This window comes from Haemorhous mexicanus, chromosome 6 (assembly GCF_027477595.1).
Source record: "Haemorhous mexicanus isolate bHaeMex1 chromosome 6, bHaeMex1.pri, whole genome shotgun sequence".
Taxonomy (NCBI): domain Eukaryota; kingdom Metazoa; phylum Chordata; class Aves; order Passeriformes; family Fringillidae; genus Haemorhous; species Haemorhous mexicanus.
In genome coordinates, this window is record NC_082346.1 from 42355457 (window position 1) to 42373623 (window position 18167).

General features: G+C 42.8%; 2 protein-coding genes across 3 annotated transcripts; one reads left to right on the forward strand and one right to left on the reverse strand.

Annotated features, from left to right (window-relative positions):
• Positions 1-136: 136 nt before the first annotated feature.
• On the reverse strand, positions 137-8372 carry FAM161B (FAM161 centrosomal protein B). Of its 2 annotated transcripts, XM_059849950.1 has the most exons (8): positions 8037-8372; positions 6301-6863; positions 4269-4606; positions 3749-3876; positions 3293-3460; positions 2951-3050; positions 1408-1538; positions 137-1183 (listed from the first exon to the last, which is right to left on the reverse strand). In XM_059849950.1, exons 1-8 carry the CDS (start codon positions 8183-8185, stop codon positions 1093-1095), a joined length of 1668 nt encoding a protein of 555 aa, XP_059705933.1. In that variant the 5' UTR covers positions 8186-8372; the 3' UTR covers positions 137-1092. The 2 variants fall into 2 exon arrangements, with proteins under 2 accessions (XP_059705933.1, XP_059705935.1); XM_059849952.1 differs by lacking the exon at positions 137-1183 and having other exon boundaries at positions 1422-2352.
• A 155-nt stretch (positions 8373-8527) lies between these two features.
• COQ6 (coenzyme Q6, monooxygenase) lies at positions 8528-17663 on the forward strand. Its single transcript, XM_059849956.1, has 12 exons — positions 8528-8696; positions 10358-10492; positions 11203-11261; positions 12299-12422; positions 12855-12985; positions 13356-13463; positions 13552-13614; positions 13925-14032; positions 14429-14631; positions 15765-15880; positions 16245-16411; positions 17516-17663. The coding sequence occupies exons 1-12, from the start codon at positions 8537-8539 to the stop codon at positions 17543-17545; spliced, it is 1404 nt and encodes a 467-aa protein (XP_059705939.1). The 5' UTR covers positions 8528-8536; the 3' UTR covers positions 17546-17663.
• Positions 17664-18167: the final 504 nt, after the last annotated feature.

Here is an 18167-nt window from a genome sequence, read left to right on the forward strand (position 1 = left end):
GTTTCTGACTTGATGATAAGGCTTTGTTGTTACAGTGTAAGGAAAAAAGGACTGAAGTGACAAAAAGAGACACATCTTGTATTTAAGTAAGTGAGGAAAAGACGACTGATAAGGAAAATTGAGCAATACAGAAACATTATATCTATTTGAAAATACTTTAATGTCAAAGTGCAAAATTCTCAGAAAACATTCCAGGAGGTAAGGATTTTTATTTCTGAAATGGTTATTAGTGTCAGGCAAAGGGAGATCACTAAAGTGTGAAATACACTTTTCAAGGTGCATTAGGCATTTGAGTGCAACGTCCTGGCAGGCAAAACCTACTCTTTTTTCCCTCCAAAATCTATCTTTGATATCACAGTAATCAAACAATTAAGACAACAATAATTCAAAGTGATGCATTCAACGTGTTTAATTACAACCTTCTTCATAACTTTGGTTGTTTTTTGGGCCAAATTAATGACCTAAATTCATAAGATGTTGAAACACTTTCAAATCATGAAATGTGGGAGAAGTTTTAATATAGGAAGTATTACTTCTTACTAATGGGGGAAGAAGCCGAGCTAGTAGTGGGTGAATGAAGAATTAACACCAGAGAAAGACTTCCCTTTGAGTCTTCTCCCAAGGTGGGTCAAATCCTGATATTTGTTTTTGTAGAAGTACCTTGTTTGAAAGCATTCTACCACACGTGTGTCTAAAAAAGGTTTAGCACAGTAGAAGGCATTCTCCCTTTCCTGTGTGCTTCTGTGGCATGAATGTAAGGAGCTGACAGCAGAGGATGCACCTCTTCAATCTTTCATATCTACTTTCATCCAAAGATAGTGCTTCAACCTCTCTAACTTCTTTTGTTGTCCATTAAAGGGAAAGGGCTTACAGAAGGGACACTTTTGAATACTACGGGAGGGTGCAGGGTTTGCTGGGCTGAACAAGACATGCTCTAAACAACAGTTGTTTTTTTCCCTTTACTAAATTCTCCCATCTCACCCTACAGCAACTCTTAGGTGTCAGCTTAAACTATTAAGTTCCTGAGGAGTAACCTGGAGAATCTTGAACAAAAGAAGTCAAGAACTGATTGATGGATTCTTCTGCAAGCTTTTATGTTGCCACTCCCTTTGTGCTCAGTTCCTCCTGAGGTACTCCTTCCTGTTCGGTACAGTCATCCTTTTCACCCCGAGGCTCGAGCAGCCTGCAGGAACAGTGAGGGGTAATACCAGAAATGGTTGGCCCCATGCATATGAAATAGCGTGCAGTCATAGGAATTCAGAGAGAGAGACTCCACAATGCTTAATAAGAGCAGTGAAGTTAATTTAATTTTTCCTACACTAGATTATAGAAACTGGAATACATTCATGAACAAGAAAAATATTTTTAGTCACAGACAAAATAGCTGTACTGCATTGTTTTTATTACCTGTGAACATCAGATTCTTCTTCTAGCAAGTCAGTGGCATCTTTCCCTTTTTTCATTACAAATTCTTCGCTTAGGCCAACCTGCTGGAGGGTGCGTCTGTAGCGACGCTCTGCTCCTTGACGAGCATCATGCTAAGAAATCGAAACTTAAACAGTAAATGCAGAGAACTGGGGATTCTCCATAACAGTCAACTGCTTTTGAAGTGTACATCTGATGCTCCTAATGGGGACAAGAGGACAACACAACCTCCTGGCCAAAATTTTTGTAATCCGTACAGTACAGTAACAAAACTGAACACTAGGACAATATCTTACATCTCCCAAAGCCAGAGCTCACATTTTCCTGTTTCAGTTATTTTTTTTTTTCTTTTGCTTCTTCTGTTCTCTTCCTTCTACCACATTCCAGTCTTATCAGACTGGTATACTTGTGTCTGAGTCCTAACTCTTGACACTCAAATCAAAAACACGTGCAAAATCCAAGTTGTGTGGAATCCTGTAAGCACATTTGCTTGTAAGTGGTAAGAACTAACAACACTGAAGTTAATAAATGGAGAGTTCCTGTGAACTAGCTTCATAACAGCTCAAAAAACAAGCATCTGAAAAACAAGCATCTTGGGTCCTATATCCTCACTGTTTCCAAATGAACCTTGCAAATCAATGTAGTCTGGAGATTAGGGTTTTCCAGAGGGACTGCCCAGTCCCTAAAGATTAAGGTGTTCTATATGGAAGGAGAGAAATCTAGTATGAACATGAGTGAACACTATTGATAATGGTGAATTCTTACCAATCTGGTACATGGAAATATTACCAGTATTTATCACACATGTATGTTCTCTGCCTCCATTATCAGAACAGAAAGCCTGATCCAGTAGGGTACTTTCTGTTGAGAAATTTTAAATCAGCATATTGTCAATGTATTGTCACTGTCTCTAACCAACTGCAGTTCCTGCAAGGAAATGAAAGAGAAAACCCAGGGGAAAAGATACAGTACAGATTGTATCTACACCTCAGGTGCAATAGAGATTTGCAGCTGGTACTGTGTGATGGTTGAGATTGTGCTGAATGCAGCCCCAGATTGCAAAGCCTACAGATGATAAAAGCAACATAACCATCCTTAATGTTCTTCTGTAGCAGTAGGGGTGCAAAGAAAAAGTGCTTAACTGGAGAGGATTTTAAGAAAAAATTTTGCATCTCCAAACTGTAGTCTACGGTATTCAGGTGCAGAATAGGTATTTATTTAATTTCCGGTGTGATAAGGCCTTGATTTTGATCAGACCATACACTGTGATTGCAATATATACTAGGAACTGGCAAGCTCCTAGAAATAAGACTGAATGTTTTTCTCAAGGAAAAAATAAGAAGGAATTTAAAGTATACTTTGGTGGCTTTTCCATGTGTTATTTTGAGTGCAGCCCAGAGACTATGCAACCGTTTGTACCTTCTCATCTATGAATTAATTTGAGACTAGATTTCTTAATGCCTGTTTTAAATGAAAAACAATTTATCCTATTGCCCAGAAACACTCTGGGACTTTGACCACTTACCTTGGTGACCTGTTCAAAAAGGAATGGTCTGTTCTTGACTCGCAGCTTCATTTCTTCCAGCTCCTTTCTGTATTCTTTTGTTCTGTCTTGCATATTTTGCCTGAAATGGAAGAATTGCCTGTCTATTATAGGTTACCTCTGACTGTAGCTGATCAGGAAAGACGAATTCTCAGTGAGTGTTCCATTCTTTATATCACTTTGGTAATTCTCTTGATTCTGAATGCTGGGGAAAAAACCCCTGTGGCTGACAAGTTATGGACCTATTAGCAAAGCTCTTCTAGCCTGCGAGCAAGAAACAGTGTTCACGTTTTTAGTTATTTTTGTGCAGAGTAGGATACTGACCTATTCTGTTTTGACTTCTCCTTTTGTGTTTCCTCCAGACTTTTATGAGGATCCAGTGCTTTTGCTCGGCTATTCACAGACTTTTGCATAGCTTGACATTTCATTTTTTGTTTCTCCAGCCAATAAATTCCTTCTTTGTCCCCTTCCTTTTTGTTATCTTGGGCATATCTATGTGGAAAAAAAGTTACTGATGAGCCCATGTGGACTGCCAGACCCACATGCTAAGTGGGAATTTCACTTTTGTAGTCCTCCAAGGAGAAAAAGCAAAATTTCAGCCGTACAAATGTGCAATTTCCAAAGCAACTGGGAGACAGAGCAGGACTTAACAAAGAAAGAAGACAGAGAAACATTTAGGAAATGTATTGTTGATGTAGTTGATGTGATGACGGAAAACACTGGTGTTTTTTCCTCCATATTGGTCAGTTGCACAGAATTGTAGACAAACTTTCTACCTACCTAATAGCTGATTCCCTCTTTCTAGTTGCATCTGTAATATGCACAGGAAGAGTGTTGGAAGAGAGAGAGGAAAGTCCAGGCAGAGAGTGACTTTTTTGCACTGAAACCTTGGAAACCTTCTGAGAATCCTGAAAGAAATGAAACTTCATTCAGTTTATTTGTTCACAGACAGTTGCTAGTACAGAATCTCCTCTGTTATCTGCCTACCAAAGAGAACAGCTGGGCTATGAGAGTGCACTCACTCTTCTCTCTTCCATCAGCAGAGATTTACATGTGGATGGGCTGAGGGACAAGGTGAAGGAGACATGATTAGAGCTATGAAAGGGTGACTGAGCCTTAGCTCTCATAGCTCATTTTGTGTAAAATTCTGTTCTCTTGTTTGGCCTAGAATTCTGCAGTACTCTCAATACAAGGACAGATGTCACAGGATGTTAACCATTAATAATTAAATGCTATAAACTTGAGAAGTTGGTATCTTGACAGGAGAAAGCAGTACCACAGAAATATCCAGCTATCTCACCTTTATCTTTTCATTAGCCTGCCTCTGCCTGGCATGGAGGTTGGAGGTTCTCAGCTTGAATGGCTTATTACGAGTTGGCTCTTTGATTTCTTGTCTCCTTACTGTTTTCCTCTGAAACGCCCAGTAAAGTTCTTCAAAATCTGGTATTGTTGGATTAATCCTTGGTCTGAAGCTGAAACTTTTGTCCTGTAAGAAGCCAAGTTTTTCCTGCTTAGTTCTGGTGGCAGTTCGGGACTGAGGCTCCCTCCGACAGTTGCTGGTTTCTATAGGAGCTACGGAGCTCTCCAGCAAATCCTTTGCTCTCATTTGAATACGGATTTCCCTGTAGAGTTCAGCTTCTACAGGATCAAAAAGAAAGCAACGAGAAGAGTGTGAGTGACATAAAAGGCTGTGAAATTGCCACCACCCAAGTCTAAACTTTCCATTATGATGACAGCTACACATATAAGAGAGACCAAACATCCTGTGCTCTCCTTTTCCCCTTTTTCAGCCCCTCTCGCTCTGCCTCCCAGGGAAAAATAATTCAAAGATACCAGTAAAACCATGGTAGGGTCTCTTTCTTAGGCATTCATTTCTATATATCTCTTACTTATTGGAGCAATAACTCAATAGGACTTCTCCTATTCTTAAAGGTACCATGTAACTTTTGTCCTTTGTCTCCTTTGTCTTGCAGAAGTGTTAATCTTTTATACTAGTCCCATACTTTTTATATGGGACTTACAGCTATGTTGACTGTGTGGTACAAATGAGTTGTAAAAGATGATGGCTTTTCTATGTAATCTCCAGCAGTAATTGCCTATATTGGAAAAGCTTTTAAGTAAGGAACATTTGATGGATAGATCACATTTTGTGACTTTTGTGACAAACTTTCTATAGAACATGTTTTAGATTATACCATCAAACTCAAGTCCTTCCCTGTGCAGCACTAAATATTTATGAAAATGCAGACAGTTTGCTGAGGGTTGGCTTTTTGCTTTTAGGGGGAAAAATCAATATTGCTGTTTGCAAAATAAGATGGTTTTGAGTTAATTTAAAGGTATTCATTGCCTGAAATATGAAATGTTCGTTTCTTCTCCCTTCTCATATGCCAGATAGAAATAGAACAATGGTTTGTCCTTTGCTGCCTTTTGCCTTTGTAATCTATTTAGGTTAAAACAGAATTTTCGATGAAAACTGAGCTGGTGTATCCTCAAGAAGAAATCACAGAAACAGTAAAAAAGGAGAAAAGAATGAGAAAAGCCATGAGAATTATTAAGGACTGGCTTAGTTCCCATATTAAAGCATGAAGTCTGAATTGCTTACTTCAAACTTTCAACTGCGGTGGCTTAAGCCATCTGAAAGCAGGCAAGCATCAGTAACATTTCCTTGGCTGCCCTGACTAGAATGCTCCTGGCAACTACTTTCCTGTTTTAGCAACTGAGCCTGAGCAAGAGGGAAGGCCACTGGAAACATCAGAGAATAGCAGGAGAGAGTGGACTACTACACTATCACTTAGAACCAAACTAATTGCCTGATTTGGGCTCAGGAAATACTTTTCACCTCTCCTAGGGGTTCTGTGCAGAATGGATCACTTGACTAGGAGTAAAATTGTCAGATCTAAGATACTGCATGGACCTTGGAGACCTATGGCACTACCTCTGTCTTCATGTTTATGCTACAAATCATCTCAGTCCCTTTAGTGTAACCAAAGGTATGGAATCCAGTGCAGGGAAAGATTCCCAGACTGTCACGATCTGCAGCAAAATGGATATGGAAATCTGTCTGTAGAGCTCAATGTGCCCATGTTTTCTGGGGAGTGGAACAGAACTGCTGTTGCTGACACTCACAGAGGACTACTGAACTTAGGGCATTCTTCTGCAAGGGTATCTAAACAAAATGTAATGACCAGTGACACACAGGATACTCAACAACACCAGGAGACACTGGCCTTAGGCTCCAAGTGGTGCCCTACGAGCCATGATCTTACCTCCCAGCATGGAGACAGCAAGGGACAGGCAGGGAGGTGCTTTTACAGAAAGCCCTGGCATGTTACCTTTGAGTTTATCTCCAAGAAGTGAGTCATAAGTAGATTTAGGAACTTTTCTAATGGCTTGCTTCTGTTTGGAGCTCTCATTTGGGGTTGCTGCTGCCAGGAATTTTTGTCTGATAGCTTCTTTCTTTTTCTCTTCCTTCTCCAGAAAACTGAAGGGCCGCTGTGTAGAAAGTAGCAGCTCCTTTCTTTTCTGTGTTGCTGCTTGCCTGCGAATCTCATTCTGCTCCATTATTTCCTGATAAAGGGGCAGAAACACATGGGCAGGTACAGGCTGTGCCCGGAATTGTTTCTGACATTCAGCTTCATCCTGGCTTTGCCTTTTGTCTCTGTGTGTGTCTAGTTCAAGAAACATGTATGACTTCATCAACTCGGACTTTTTGCGAGCTTCCCGCAGGGTCATTTTGAAAGGCTGAGGGATGGTGATGGAAGGAATCCAGGGAGATGAAGCGCTTTTTGGCCTCAAGCGGGACTTAGGAAACAAGTGAGGCTTTTGCTGATCCCAGGTACTGTCTGAGGTGAGGTCGGTCAAAGAACTTGACTGCCTTATGTTACCAGATGTGTGACTAAGACAAACACATTATGAAGGGGAAATTAGTGACATTATTAAAAAACAGAGTTAAAAGAAGGGAGACACTACTGATTAAGAGAAAGACACCGCAGGCTGAGCTGGTTGTTAAAAGACAGGCCTAGGGTTTGTCATTCTCAGGCTCCATATTTCTCTTTGCTACCAAAGTTTGAGAGCAGAGCTTTGCTTGTTTTGTTTTCTATGTATAAAATGGAAGTTAGGCCTACTTAACTTTGTCATGCAATTTATTGTGCTGAGAGCACTCTATTGCCAGGAAGGCCACAAGCAAACCATAAAGCTCCAGCTTTAGGGTTATCTTGCTAATAGCTACTCAACACAACAAACAAATGCAGGAGAGGCAATCAGGCACACAGATGCACAAATCCCAACAAACAGTATCAAACACTAGCATTCCTGGGATGCTGATGGGAATGTCATTACAAGAAACTGCTTTAGTGTGATGTTTGAGAGGTTCAGCTAGAAACTTTGTACCTGAGAAGATGAACATATTATTGATATTAAGAAAACCCACCTGAGACTATCCTGGGTCTCATTAAAATAGCAAACTTTTCATAGGATGTCTGAGGGTGACTGTGAAAGTGAGTGAAACTTAGATTTTAGGGAAGGAATAAATGCAGGCAAAAGGAAGGATCAAGGTGAATCAGAGTGGACCAAGAATAGCAAAGGGGAAAAAAGGAGGGGGAGACAGAAGGTGAGATCATGTGTGAACAGACTCCTGGTCAATACACTTGCTGGTAATTGCTGCAGTCTCTTCTTCTTCATAAACTATTGCCTTTGAAAGAGTGAACATGTGACCTGCTAGTGAATGCAAAGCTAGATTAACCACAAGGAAAGTCATCTGAGAGCTCGACCTTGGAAAGACCACAGCTCTGAAGACTGGATACTGGATAGAAACGTGTGTCGTCTGCTGTCACATTTCAAGCATGATTAGCTGATGAGCGAGGTGGGGATTTGTGCTGTTCGTGTTTTATGTGAAAGCTGCTTATGTGGGCACCTACTGACCCCATCCTCCCTGGTGTGACGGCACTTGTGGCCAGTGTTCTGGCACTATACACGTGCATTTTGGGACATCATGCTCCACCTCCTCCCTGGCCAGAGGGAGAAGGAATCCTGCGCCCCACCCTGCCATCCTTACCAGGCATCGTCCTACCTGAGAGCCTCCCTCAGCTTCTCACGCAGAACTTCCGCCTCCCTCCTGAAACCCTCCAGCTCCTCATCTTCTTCGAACACCCCGAGGTCACCCCATAACTCTGCCTGGCACGGTACGCCCGGTTCTAACGGAGACCGCCGGCCGCCCATCCCGATAGGATGCTCCCAGCTCCTTGCCCGGCGGCGGGAAACGCAGGAGTCGGCGCGTTACAGCCTGAGGGGATGCCGCGTAACCTGAAAAAAACGAAATAAATCGGGAAGTGCGGGTTCTGAGGTTGCGACCCCGCCTCCCCGCCCGGGAGCGCCGCGGCCGGGCCCCCTCTCGTCCGTGGGCCGCCGCCTCAGCCCGCCCCGCCCCCGGCCCGCACCAATCAGCGCGGCCAGCGGGGCTCGGGCCCGCCCGCTTGGCCTCACGCAGCCAATCAGAGGCGAGACCGGCGGCGCGCACAGCCGTTGTCATGGTTCCGCGGCGCCACTTCCGCCGCCGTCAGTTCCGCGGCGATGGCGGCGCTGCGCTGGCGGGCGCTGCTGGGCCCGCTCGAAGCACGGCTGAGGGCCGGGCCCCGCGCCCCGCTCCGCTCCGCCGCCTCCGCCCCGCCGCTCTACGATGTGGTGGTGTCGGGCGGGGGCATGGTCGGGAGCGCCATGGCCGCCGTTCTGGGTAAGGCTGTGACCCACTCCCCCGCAGTGTGAGATAACCGTGTGTAGGATCTCAGTGTCCAGGATCTGCTGAGGGATCCTTGATCCTGCGTCCTCGTGTGACTGCGCTCTAAAGTTGACCTAAGGCTGTTTGGTGAGCTGGTCAGTGATGAGCCTAGCCGTATCCGTGTGTGTGCACAGCTGTTAATGGGGCCATTAACTGGAGTTTTGTAGACTGTAGTGTTTCTGTCAAACATGCTCATCCTTAAATAGCTGATGGATAATGTCACCCTTAGCTGAAGTGCTTTTCTAATTATAGAATCACAGAATGGGTTGGAAGGGACCTTAAATATCACCTAGTTCCACCCCCCTGCTGTGTGCAGGGACACCTTCCATAGACCAGGTGGCTCCGAGCCACATCCAGCCTGGCCTCAAACACCTTCAGGGTTGGGACATTTACAGTTTCTCTGAGCAACCTGTTCCAGTGTCTCATCATCCTCACAGCAAAGAATTTTCTCCTAATATCTAATCTAAGCCTACTCTCTTTCACTTTGAATGTGTTCCCCCTTGTCCTGTCACTACGTGATCTTCTAAAAAGTCCCTTTTTTTCTTTCTTGTGGGCTCCCTTCAGGTACTGTAAGGCCACAATTCAGTCACCCCTAAGCCATCTCTTTTCCAGGCTGAACAAACCAAATTTGCTCAGTTTTTCCTTGTAGGAGAGGTGCTCCATCAATCTAATCATTATTATCTGATCCTAAGTTTCATTCTCTAACCTGGTATGTTAAACACTGGAATACCAAGTTAAAATGGATTTCTCCTGAGTACTAAGTACTTTTCAAGTATAAGGGCTTACCTTGCAAGCTTAAGTCCTGCTTGTATTGTTAAACAGGAGCCCAATAGATTTGAGAGGGCATAAGGATCCCCTCCAGCAGTGGTATCTAAGGCTGACAAGCAAGTTTGGGACCTCTCAGGAGATGAGATTATTACTGTGCATAATGTAGAAATTATGCCCAGGACACTGCTGTCTTTAGGGCTGCTGAAGTAGTAAACTCTAGATGTTTCAAGGACACCACTTCTGTCCTCAGTGCCTTCTGCATCTGTGGTGGTTGGGATGCTGCAAGTGAGGCCAGCTCAGCTGCAGTGTTTTACACTTTACTTGAGTCTTCTTTTTTTTTTCAGTTCTCTTATGTGGAAGTTTAAAGACTAAACTGCCTGTGCTATTCCATTGTCAGAATGTGAGAACAGGGAAAATATTAATGTAATTGCTACGTATCACAGAAGTTTTATTTTGAGCTATTCTTCTAAAAGGAGAATTTGTGTTTGAGCTCTGGAAAATGTGTTCGGAGTAAACATGGAGTAAATATTGCAGATTTCACTTGATAATACTCCAGTAATAAATTTTCATTAAAAAATGGCAAAATTTAGACAAAATTGTAAGCTTTATGTAAAATGGAAATATGTAATCCTAGCTTTAGCTGCAGAAGAGTTGTCCATCTCAGTAGTAGGAGTGTAGTCATAAAGCTTTAACATACAAAAGTTTACCTGCCTGGTCAAAACCTGTACTGTATATGTATTTCTTGACGAAGTGTTGCATCTTCTCTGTCTTATTACAAAAACTCGGGTGTTTTGTTTTTGAGATTTTTGGCAGGAGCACTGTACAAAGCATGTATTTGCTTATTTTAGGGCATGACATCCACTTCCATGATAAAAAGATTGCTTTGCTGGAGGCTGGTCCTAGGAAAGAATATGATCACATGCCAGACAGTTACAGCAACAGGGTCAGTTCCATCTCCCCAGGATCAGCAACCCTCCTAAGCAGTAAGTATGATTTTGTTGTTTGTGTTTTTAACGTTTAAATTTAAATTGGTTTTGTTTAAACAAAAACCCTTTTGACCATGTGTTGCCTTCCCCCTAACATCAGTAGGATTATTTGCCTTTGTCTCTACATGCTGAGCTGTGGTTGTTAAATCCAAATTCTCTTGATAAGAGGGATCAGTTTTGGTATCTTGGTCTGATTTGTTATTATATAAATATTTGTGACTTTAGGCTAGTGAAAGGTTGTAAGGTGCTCTCTACAGCACCTAGAATGTTCTATTCAAAAAGAAGCTTAGTGCTTTATAGGCTGATAACTCACTCCTCAATTAATGAGGATTAGTTGTAATTTTAAAGAGATATTTGAGCTTTAATTCGTTTTGGAGAAAGAAATATTCTCTACAGTAATGGCTGTGCATTTCTATGTCTCTTTTATTACCCAGTGATGGGACAGTGAGAGTTGTCTGTTAGGTCAGAGGTTCATGGAGAGCTCTTGTTTCTTTCCTGCTGGCTTGTGTTAACAGTAAAACAGTGTCATTCTGGAGCTGTGATAGCACCAAGGCAGACCTGGCACTGTCTAGGGAAGGTGCAAGCCAAGCCTGAGCATAGTCAGGGAAGGGTGGAGGAGAGTGTGGAGTGAGCTTCAGTTTAGTTTTGGTCTCAGTGTCCCATGTGATCCTGTATCTCTGTGTATTTCTGTCCTTTTTCTGTTTCAGGTTGTGGTGCCTGGGATCATGTCTGCAGCCTGAGACTCAAACCATTCCGGCGAATGCAGGTGCCTTAGGGCTGCAGATACACCATGTGTCTGTCTACTCTGAATTCTCAAAAGTACTTGCATCAATGACACAAAGGTTTTTCTTTCTATGGTAAAGGGGAGGTCATACTTATGTTCATTTCTGTCCCTTTTTTGTGGGTAGCAGTCTGCTCAGAAATACCTGTCCTCAGGGTCTGGATGTTACTGGTTGAAAAGTAGATTCCTAATGGCAGCTGTAGATATTGAGGCTTGGGTATTAGCCAGGAAATAAAGGCAAAGGGTGTATTGGTTTGGCTGGGATAGAGTTCTCTTCATGGTGGCTTATATTTAGCCATTGCTGATCAGCACTTAGTGCCAAGGCTTTCTCATACTGCCCTGCCAGTGAGCAGGCTGGGAGTGCACAAGAAGCTGGGAGGGTACACAGGCTGGACAACTGACCCTGACTGATAATCCATACCATATGGTGTCATGCTCAGCAATAAAAGCTGAGGAAAAGAAGAACAAAAGATGGGAAGTTTGGAGGGATGGTGTTTGTCTTCTCAAGTAACCACTATGCTTGATGGGGCCCTGCTCTCCTGGAGATGGCTAAACACCTGCTTGCCCTCAGGAAGCAGTGAATTAATTCCTTGGTTTGCTTTGCTTGAACGTGTGGCTTTTGCTTTTCCTATTTAACTGCATTTACCACAAGCCATGAGTTTTGTACTTTCACCCTTCCAGTTTTCTTCCCCATCTCAGTGCAGGGGAGAAAGAAGGCAGCTGCATGGGGCTGACCTGCCTGCTGGGGTTAACCTACAGCAAGGTTGTAGCATAGCTTCCTATGTCAATTATGTAACAGAAAAGTAGGGATGAAAAACTTGACTTGGAATTACTTTTTGAGCTTAAGTGAAATCATTTAATAAAATTAGTTATGTGGTGCCCTTTAGTAGCTGGGAATAGACAGTAATCCAGGATGTTTCATCTAGTTCTATATTTCTAGATTACTGTGTCTTTTTGCTGTTAAGTCCCTGAAATGGACTTCTTTATCACATAGCTTCATGTAATGTATTTTTTCTTCGTAGGTGTGGGATGCTTGTTCAGAAGCCATGATCGTTTTTGAGAAAGATGACTTAGATGACATGGGTTACATAGTGGAGAATGATGTCATTATGTCTGCTCTCACAAAACAGTTAGATGCAGTAGCAGGTAGTGGACAACTTCTTCAATGTTTCATTTCCTGCAGATAGCTTTCAGTTACTTGCCTTCTATTGTGTGCTAAGTCTTGAGAAGGAGAAATTCATCTAACGAGTAACTCTTGAGAAATGGGCACCTTCTGGAGTTGGGAAAGAGGGAGAAATCTGACTTCCAAAGGCTACAGAGCAGGAAAGCACTTGCATATGTCGTTCACCAGAATACAGTCTCTTCAAAATTGGACTTAATTAAAAAATCTGTACCTCCTTGTTCAGAGCAGGCCTTACAGTGATAAGGGGTTGTCCATATCTGTTTTTTTGGGGTGCCTTGAGAATTGTAGGGTGAGCTTCTAGGGTGCTGTTAAGACACGCGTGGCCTTGGCTGTTGTAGAGATGTTTCCTTTCTCCCTGTCCACGTTGTGACCGTGGTACTCTGTGTTCCCATCAGACCGGGTGGAGGTCTTCTACAGGAGCAAAGCAGTTGGGTACACCTGGCCCCTTCCATCCCATGGCTGTGACACAAGCCCTTGGGTCCAAGTTGAGTTAGCTGATGGACGCAGACTTCAGACCAAGCTGCTGGTAACTAAGCTTTTTATTTCTGTTGAAAAGGCATCATCTCTAACCCAAGTCTTTTCCACTGGATTTGGCTCTGATTCCATGTGTGCCACTCCACCCACATGGAGTGCTAGAGTGAGGTGAGTGGCTGACCTTGTCAGTGAGGGTGTGGGACACTGGGCATGGCCTTCTCTCTGCCTGGTGCAAGGAGATGTTGCTGAATTTGAGAAGAGCAGAAGGGGCCACCTCTTCTGGTTTTGGGGGGATTGGGTTTTTTCCCCCTGAATGAACAGACAATATACAGATGCAGTCTGAGGTTTTTAGAGAGAAATACTAGCTCCTAATGTTTCTAAGAGCTGCTGAAGAAGTTGCTTTGCATCTCTTTGTTTTACAGATTGGTGCAGATGGTCATAACTCTATGGTCCGAAAGGAAGCTGAAATTAAGAACATTGAACATCAGTATGACCAGTCAGCTGTGGTGGCAACTCTCCATTTATCTGAGGTAAAATTCTGCTAAACTGACTCTTCATAAGCAGTAGAACCTAAGAGGGTGATCTGGCTTGCTGCCTACTTCCTTCTTTCCACTTTAGGCCACAGACAACAATGTAGCATGGCAGCGGTTCCTTCCCACTGGGCCAATTGCGCTTCTTCCGGTAAGGTGTTTTATTTTTTTAAATGTTTTTAAAAATGTTTGTAGTCTAGTGACTGTATTTCTGTCCATGTCTTTCTGTTTTGGTTCTGTCTCTTAAGAATTTGCACATCTGCCCTTCACTCTTCATTTATCGCGTTTTTCCCTCCTGCGGTCTCACTCTATCCTTGGCATTTCCCACTTGTAACAAGCTGGGCAGGAACTGTAATTTTCAGAGGGATTGACAGTGTGAGGCAGGGCAGTGGGGAAGTCTTTGCACTGAATATTTGTTTCTTTTTCTCTTGATATTTACCCTTGACATTCTCTTGAACTAGCTGTCTGACACTGCCAGCTCTCTGGTCTGGTCTACATCTCATGACCATGCATCGGAACTTCTTGCTATGGATGAGGAAAGCTTTGTGGATAGCATCAACTCTGCCTTTGTGAGTATCAGCCTCGTGGCAGGGAAGAGGCTTAAAGAAATAGAATGGAATTCTGTAGCTAAACAACAGTAATGGGAGAGGTGGATTCTGAAGTTCCTTCCTCTGGTGAGAATGATACTAAAGAGGCACTTAGAAAAGAAAAGATGACCCCTTGGGACTGAATTAGGTTAGTTCTGAAAGTCACAGAAGTTAATTTAAACTTCCAAAAGGTAGGAAGAGTAGGCTCATCCTAGTTGGAAATTTGTATGTCCTAAAATGGTGAAGATAGTTTTTTCTGCTGTATAGTTTTGTACATGCAGTTAAAATTCAGTATTTGGAACTCAGTTTTTTTTTCAGCTGGGTTCTTTTATGGGTCTAATTTGGGTCAGCTTTCAAAGATTTGTTTGTCTGTTTCAGTGGAGCAACATAAACCACTCTGACTTCATTGACACTGCTGGGGCCATGTTTCGTTCTGCCATTTCACTCCTGAAGCCCTCAGGGACTGCAGTCCGTCAGCTGCCCCCAAGTGTTGCTAAAGTAGATCCAGAGAGCCGAGCCATGTTCCCCCTTGGACTGGGCCACGCCACAGAGTACGTCCAGCACCGCGTGGCTCTCATCGGGTAAGGCGCTCAGTGCCACCCTTGGGTGAGCGGGTGGCATGTGGTTAGGAACGACCTGAGGACAGCAACTCCCAGTCAACAAATTAGATGTTAGAAATGATACATTCTTCCAGTTTGACTTTACCCGGATCCAGTTTGTTCTGTGTGCCCTCACCTCCTTTTGTATGAGTAGCTTTCTGCCCATTATCTGTGCTCTCTGTGTGAATTGAAAGGTAATTATTTCCCTTTCCTGATTTGTACAGTCCAGTGAAACAATTCAGTATCTCATGCTGGATCTGTACTTCCCTTTACATTATACCAGCCATTCTGAGCACCACTTTGAGTTTTAAACTCACCTTTTTAAAACAGAAATGACAAAAATTACTCCATGATTTTCCTGTTTGAATATGCCACCATACAAAAGTCTCTTTTGTATGGTGGCATATTCAAACAGGAAAATCCCTAATTTCTTATATTCTAAGGTTGCATGTACTTTCTTCTCTGCCCCAGTTGCAGTATTGTGGTAGCTTTTAGTAATTCTTGGATGCTGTGCTACACTTTTGTGTGGTACACTTTCATCTTTCCAACCTATGAACCACTCTGTGCTTGGGAGCAGGCTGTGCTTTATAGCTTGGTAAAGCACATGATCTTGCATTTCATATCAACACTTCATTTAATTTCTCCATCTCCCATATCAATGTCTGTATTTAAGCTTTACAGATGTCTGTTCATAGAAGAACGTGATTTTGTTTCTATTCAATGACAATCCCACCTCTCCTTCATACTCATGATGTCTACTTTGTGTTTGTGCAATGTGCCATTGACAGAGCTCCTGTTGTGCTGAGGTCGCTTACAAAAACATAAAGGCCTGTTCCCCACGTGATCTGAGAGGACTTTGGCTAGTCACATCTTTATAATTTTTCCTTTCAGACCTGCTTTTTGTTACCTCCCCTATGTCTTGCTTCTTACAACTGGAGAGGCAGTCAGGTAGTTCAGCATAGCATGCAAGGAGGTACTGGATAAAGCGCATATGCTGCTCTAAGGTGGTTCATTGCAAAGAGGTGAGGAGTGCTACACTGATCCCTTCTGGGTTTTGTCAGCCACTGTGGCTTTCTTCAAGAAGGGAAAAAAATTTCTGTCTTCTCTTGCTCCAGGGATGCAGCACACAGAGTCCACCCCCTTGCAGGACAAGGAGTGAACCTGGGCTTTGGTGATATTGCATGTTTAGCTCATCACCTCAGTGCAGCAGCCTTCAACGGGAGCGATCTGGGTAAGAATTCAAGCCAACATTGGGGCAGTAGAGGATTAGTCTCCCAGGCCTTTGCTGCAGTACCTCTGGTTAAGCATGCTGCTGTCCTGTTTGAAAGCTTTGCTGAAGCAGAGCAGTTCATGATTCTTAGATGCAGTTTCCATCCCACAAATCTTAAAGCTGCTTTAAAAAAAATAAAGCTCTGCAGGATGGCAGTTAGAGATGTGGTGAGATGAAGAGCGCTAGCTGGTGGAAAGAGGTCTTTTTTGAGATGGACCATTTCTCTGTTCTCTTTCAGTTCCCAAAGGAAACTGCTCTGTAGATAAGATGCACAATTGTTTGTGGCATATCCAGTGTAATAGAAACATTCAATTATCTCTTCCAGGCTCCTTAAAACACCTCCTCAAGTTTGAAACAGAACGTCAGAGGCATAATGTCTCCTTGATAGTTGCTACTGATATGCTAAAAAGGCTGTACTCTACCACACTGGCTCCTCTGGTGTTGTTGAGGACATGGGGATTGCAAGCAACAAATGCCCTGCCTCCTGTCAAAGTAAGGATCTCACTTCAGTGAGGGCTGTAGGAATTGTCCAAAACTATTCAGGAAATATGCACAATATGTAAAAATATTTCTTTGTTTTAAATGAAACATTTTTGGCTGGAAAATACTATTTTAAACTGTGGGGTTTATGTCCTGAATGGGCCTGAGGCTTTCTTAAATAACTGATGACTCACTAGTGAGGTATTTTTTTTCCCCTGCAGAAAAAGGGAATATAAAAGATCTAAGTGTCTTATGTTCTGTATCAGTAATTAGGAGTTAGAGGTCATCAGAAGTCTTTGGCTTTATTTTGCTATGGAATTAAAATGTCAAACCTTGAATTGTATTCTAGCAGTGCACAGAGAAAACAGGCCCATGAAGACGCATCTTCACTAAGAGATTGGGTGACTTCCCAGATGCAGTGTGCAGCCCACACTTAACTGTTTCTGTGCTGTTTTGCCTTGTGAATTGTTCCCTCATGGCAGAAGTTCAAGTCTCTTCCTCTCTCTCTGAGGAAGGCAGTGGTGAGGAGTTTCTGTCTTAGACCCTCTGCAGCCTATCTGCGTGAACTTCTCACCCTCTTGACCTAGTTGCTGGATTTTTGTGAGGTTCCTTAAACCTTCTGCTCTCCAAGCTCCCAAGCACCAGCAAATTAGATTCTCGTTCTTTGGATTTCAATTTTTATTTCATTTATTCTCCATTTTCATATTAAACACAGGTGCCCTGTTTCCTTTGTGTTATGGTCACAGTTGAGACACTTCCCTAACTGAAAATCAGTACATTCCTAAGGCAGAGCAGCCACTGGCACGGTGTCTTCATTAAGGAAAACTATGCTCTGCTTCAGTGCTCACAAGTTTTTTTCCCTCTTTCTCTGTTTAAAATTAAAAACAAATGAAAATGTCTTTTCTGAGCACAGAACCCATTGGTAATACCAGTTTTGTACTACTTGGGAAGGACAGGAATGCTACAATTTTGTTAATTCTCCAGGACATAGGGCTAGGTTCTCTGTGTGTGGTTAGAAAGACTGGCCAAGAACTGTTCATTTATATGAAAGGGAATGTGCCTAAAGGTTCTTTCTAAAACACATGCTTATGAGTTACTTCTCTTCTTCTCTTTTAGGAGCAAATCATGGCTTTTGCCAGCAAGTGATCTGTTGTCAGTCTGCCTGTCAGCAGCTTGCCTATGAATGCATTGCCCTTAAAAGGACTGTGACTGACTTGAATCTTTGAATTTTTAATTTACAATAAAACTGAGGGATTGAGCTGTGTATTACACCATCCACTGGTTTATGCAAAAGCCGTCACATTTGCCCTCCTCAAGAGGATTACGGGTTTCTTTCCATAGTACCATGATGTCTTCAGCCACAGAACTAAGTGTAGTGTGTGCTTTTAATTTGGGCCTCCTGAATTGAAGATTGAGGTGCAAACAGCTGTCTGTCTTTTGGCAAACACAGTGCTGAATTTTGCCAACTGCTGGCTAATTTTTAACAGCTTTTGCTGCTTAATTACTTTCAGTTCCTTCTGATATGATTGCTAGAGCTGTAACATCACTCCTGGCTTCTTGGCACCTCCGCTCAGACAGAAGGGGTAGTTTGCAGCAGAGGGAAACAGCGCATGGTGGCAGATATATTTTAAAACTCTGTCGTTCTTTCACCCTTTTCCCTGCCTTTTTCTTGGTGCTTTATTTAATAGTGGTGTTTCTTGTGGAACTGGCTAGTCTTAAGGGCTCCATGGAAAAGATATAAGGCAACAACAATATCCAGGAAAGAAAA

Bases quoted from the DNA above. Each gene is read 5' to 3' on its own strand.
- FAM161B (XM_059849950.1), bottom strand. From the start codon at position 8,185: ATGGGCGGCCGGCGGTCTCCGTTAGAACCGGGCGTACCGTGCCAGGCA. The intron at 3,877-4,268 runs GTGAGATAGCTG...CATTTCTTTCAG, and splicing joins AGGCTAATGAAAAGATAAAG to GATTCTCAGAAGGTTTCCAA. The intron at 3,461-3,748 runs GTAGGTAGAAAG...TTTTCCACATAG, and splicing joins AAGAGGGAATCAGCTATTAG to ATATGCCCAAGATAACAAAA.
- COQ6 (XM_059849956.1), top strand. From the start codon at position 8,537: ATGGCGGCGCTGCGCTGGCGGGCGCTGCTGGGCCCGCTCGAAGCACGG. The intron at 8,697-10,357 runs GTAAGGCTGTGA...TGCTTATTTTAG, and splicing joins CGCCATGGCCGCCGTTCTGG to GGCATGACATCCACTTCCAT. The intron at 10,493-11,202 runs GTAAGTATGATT...TTTCTGTTTCAG, and splicing joins ATCAGCAACCCTCCTAAGCA to GTTGTGGTGCCTGGGATCAT.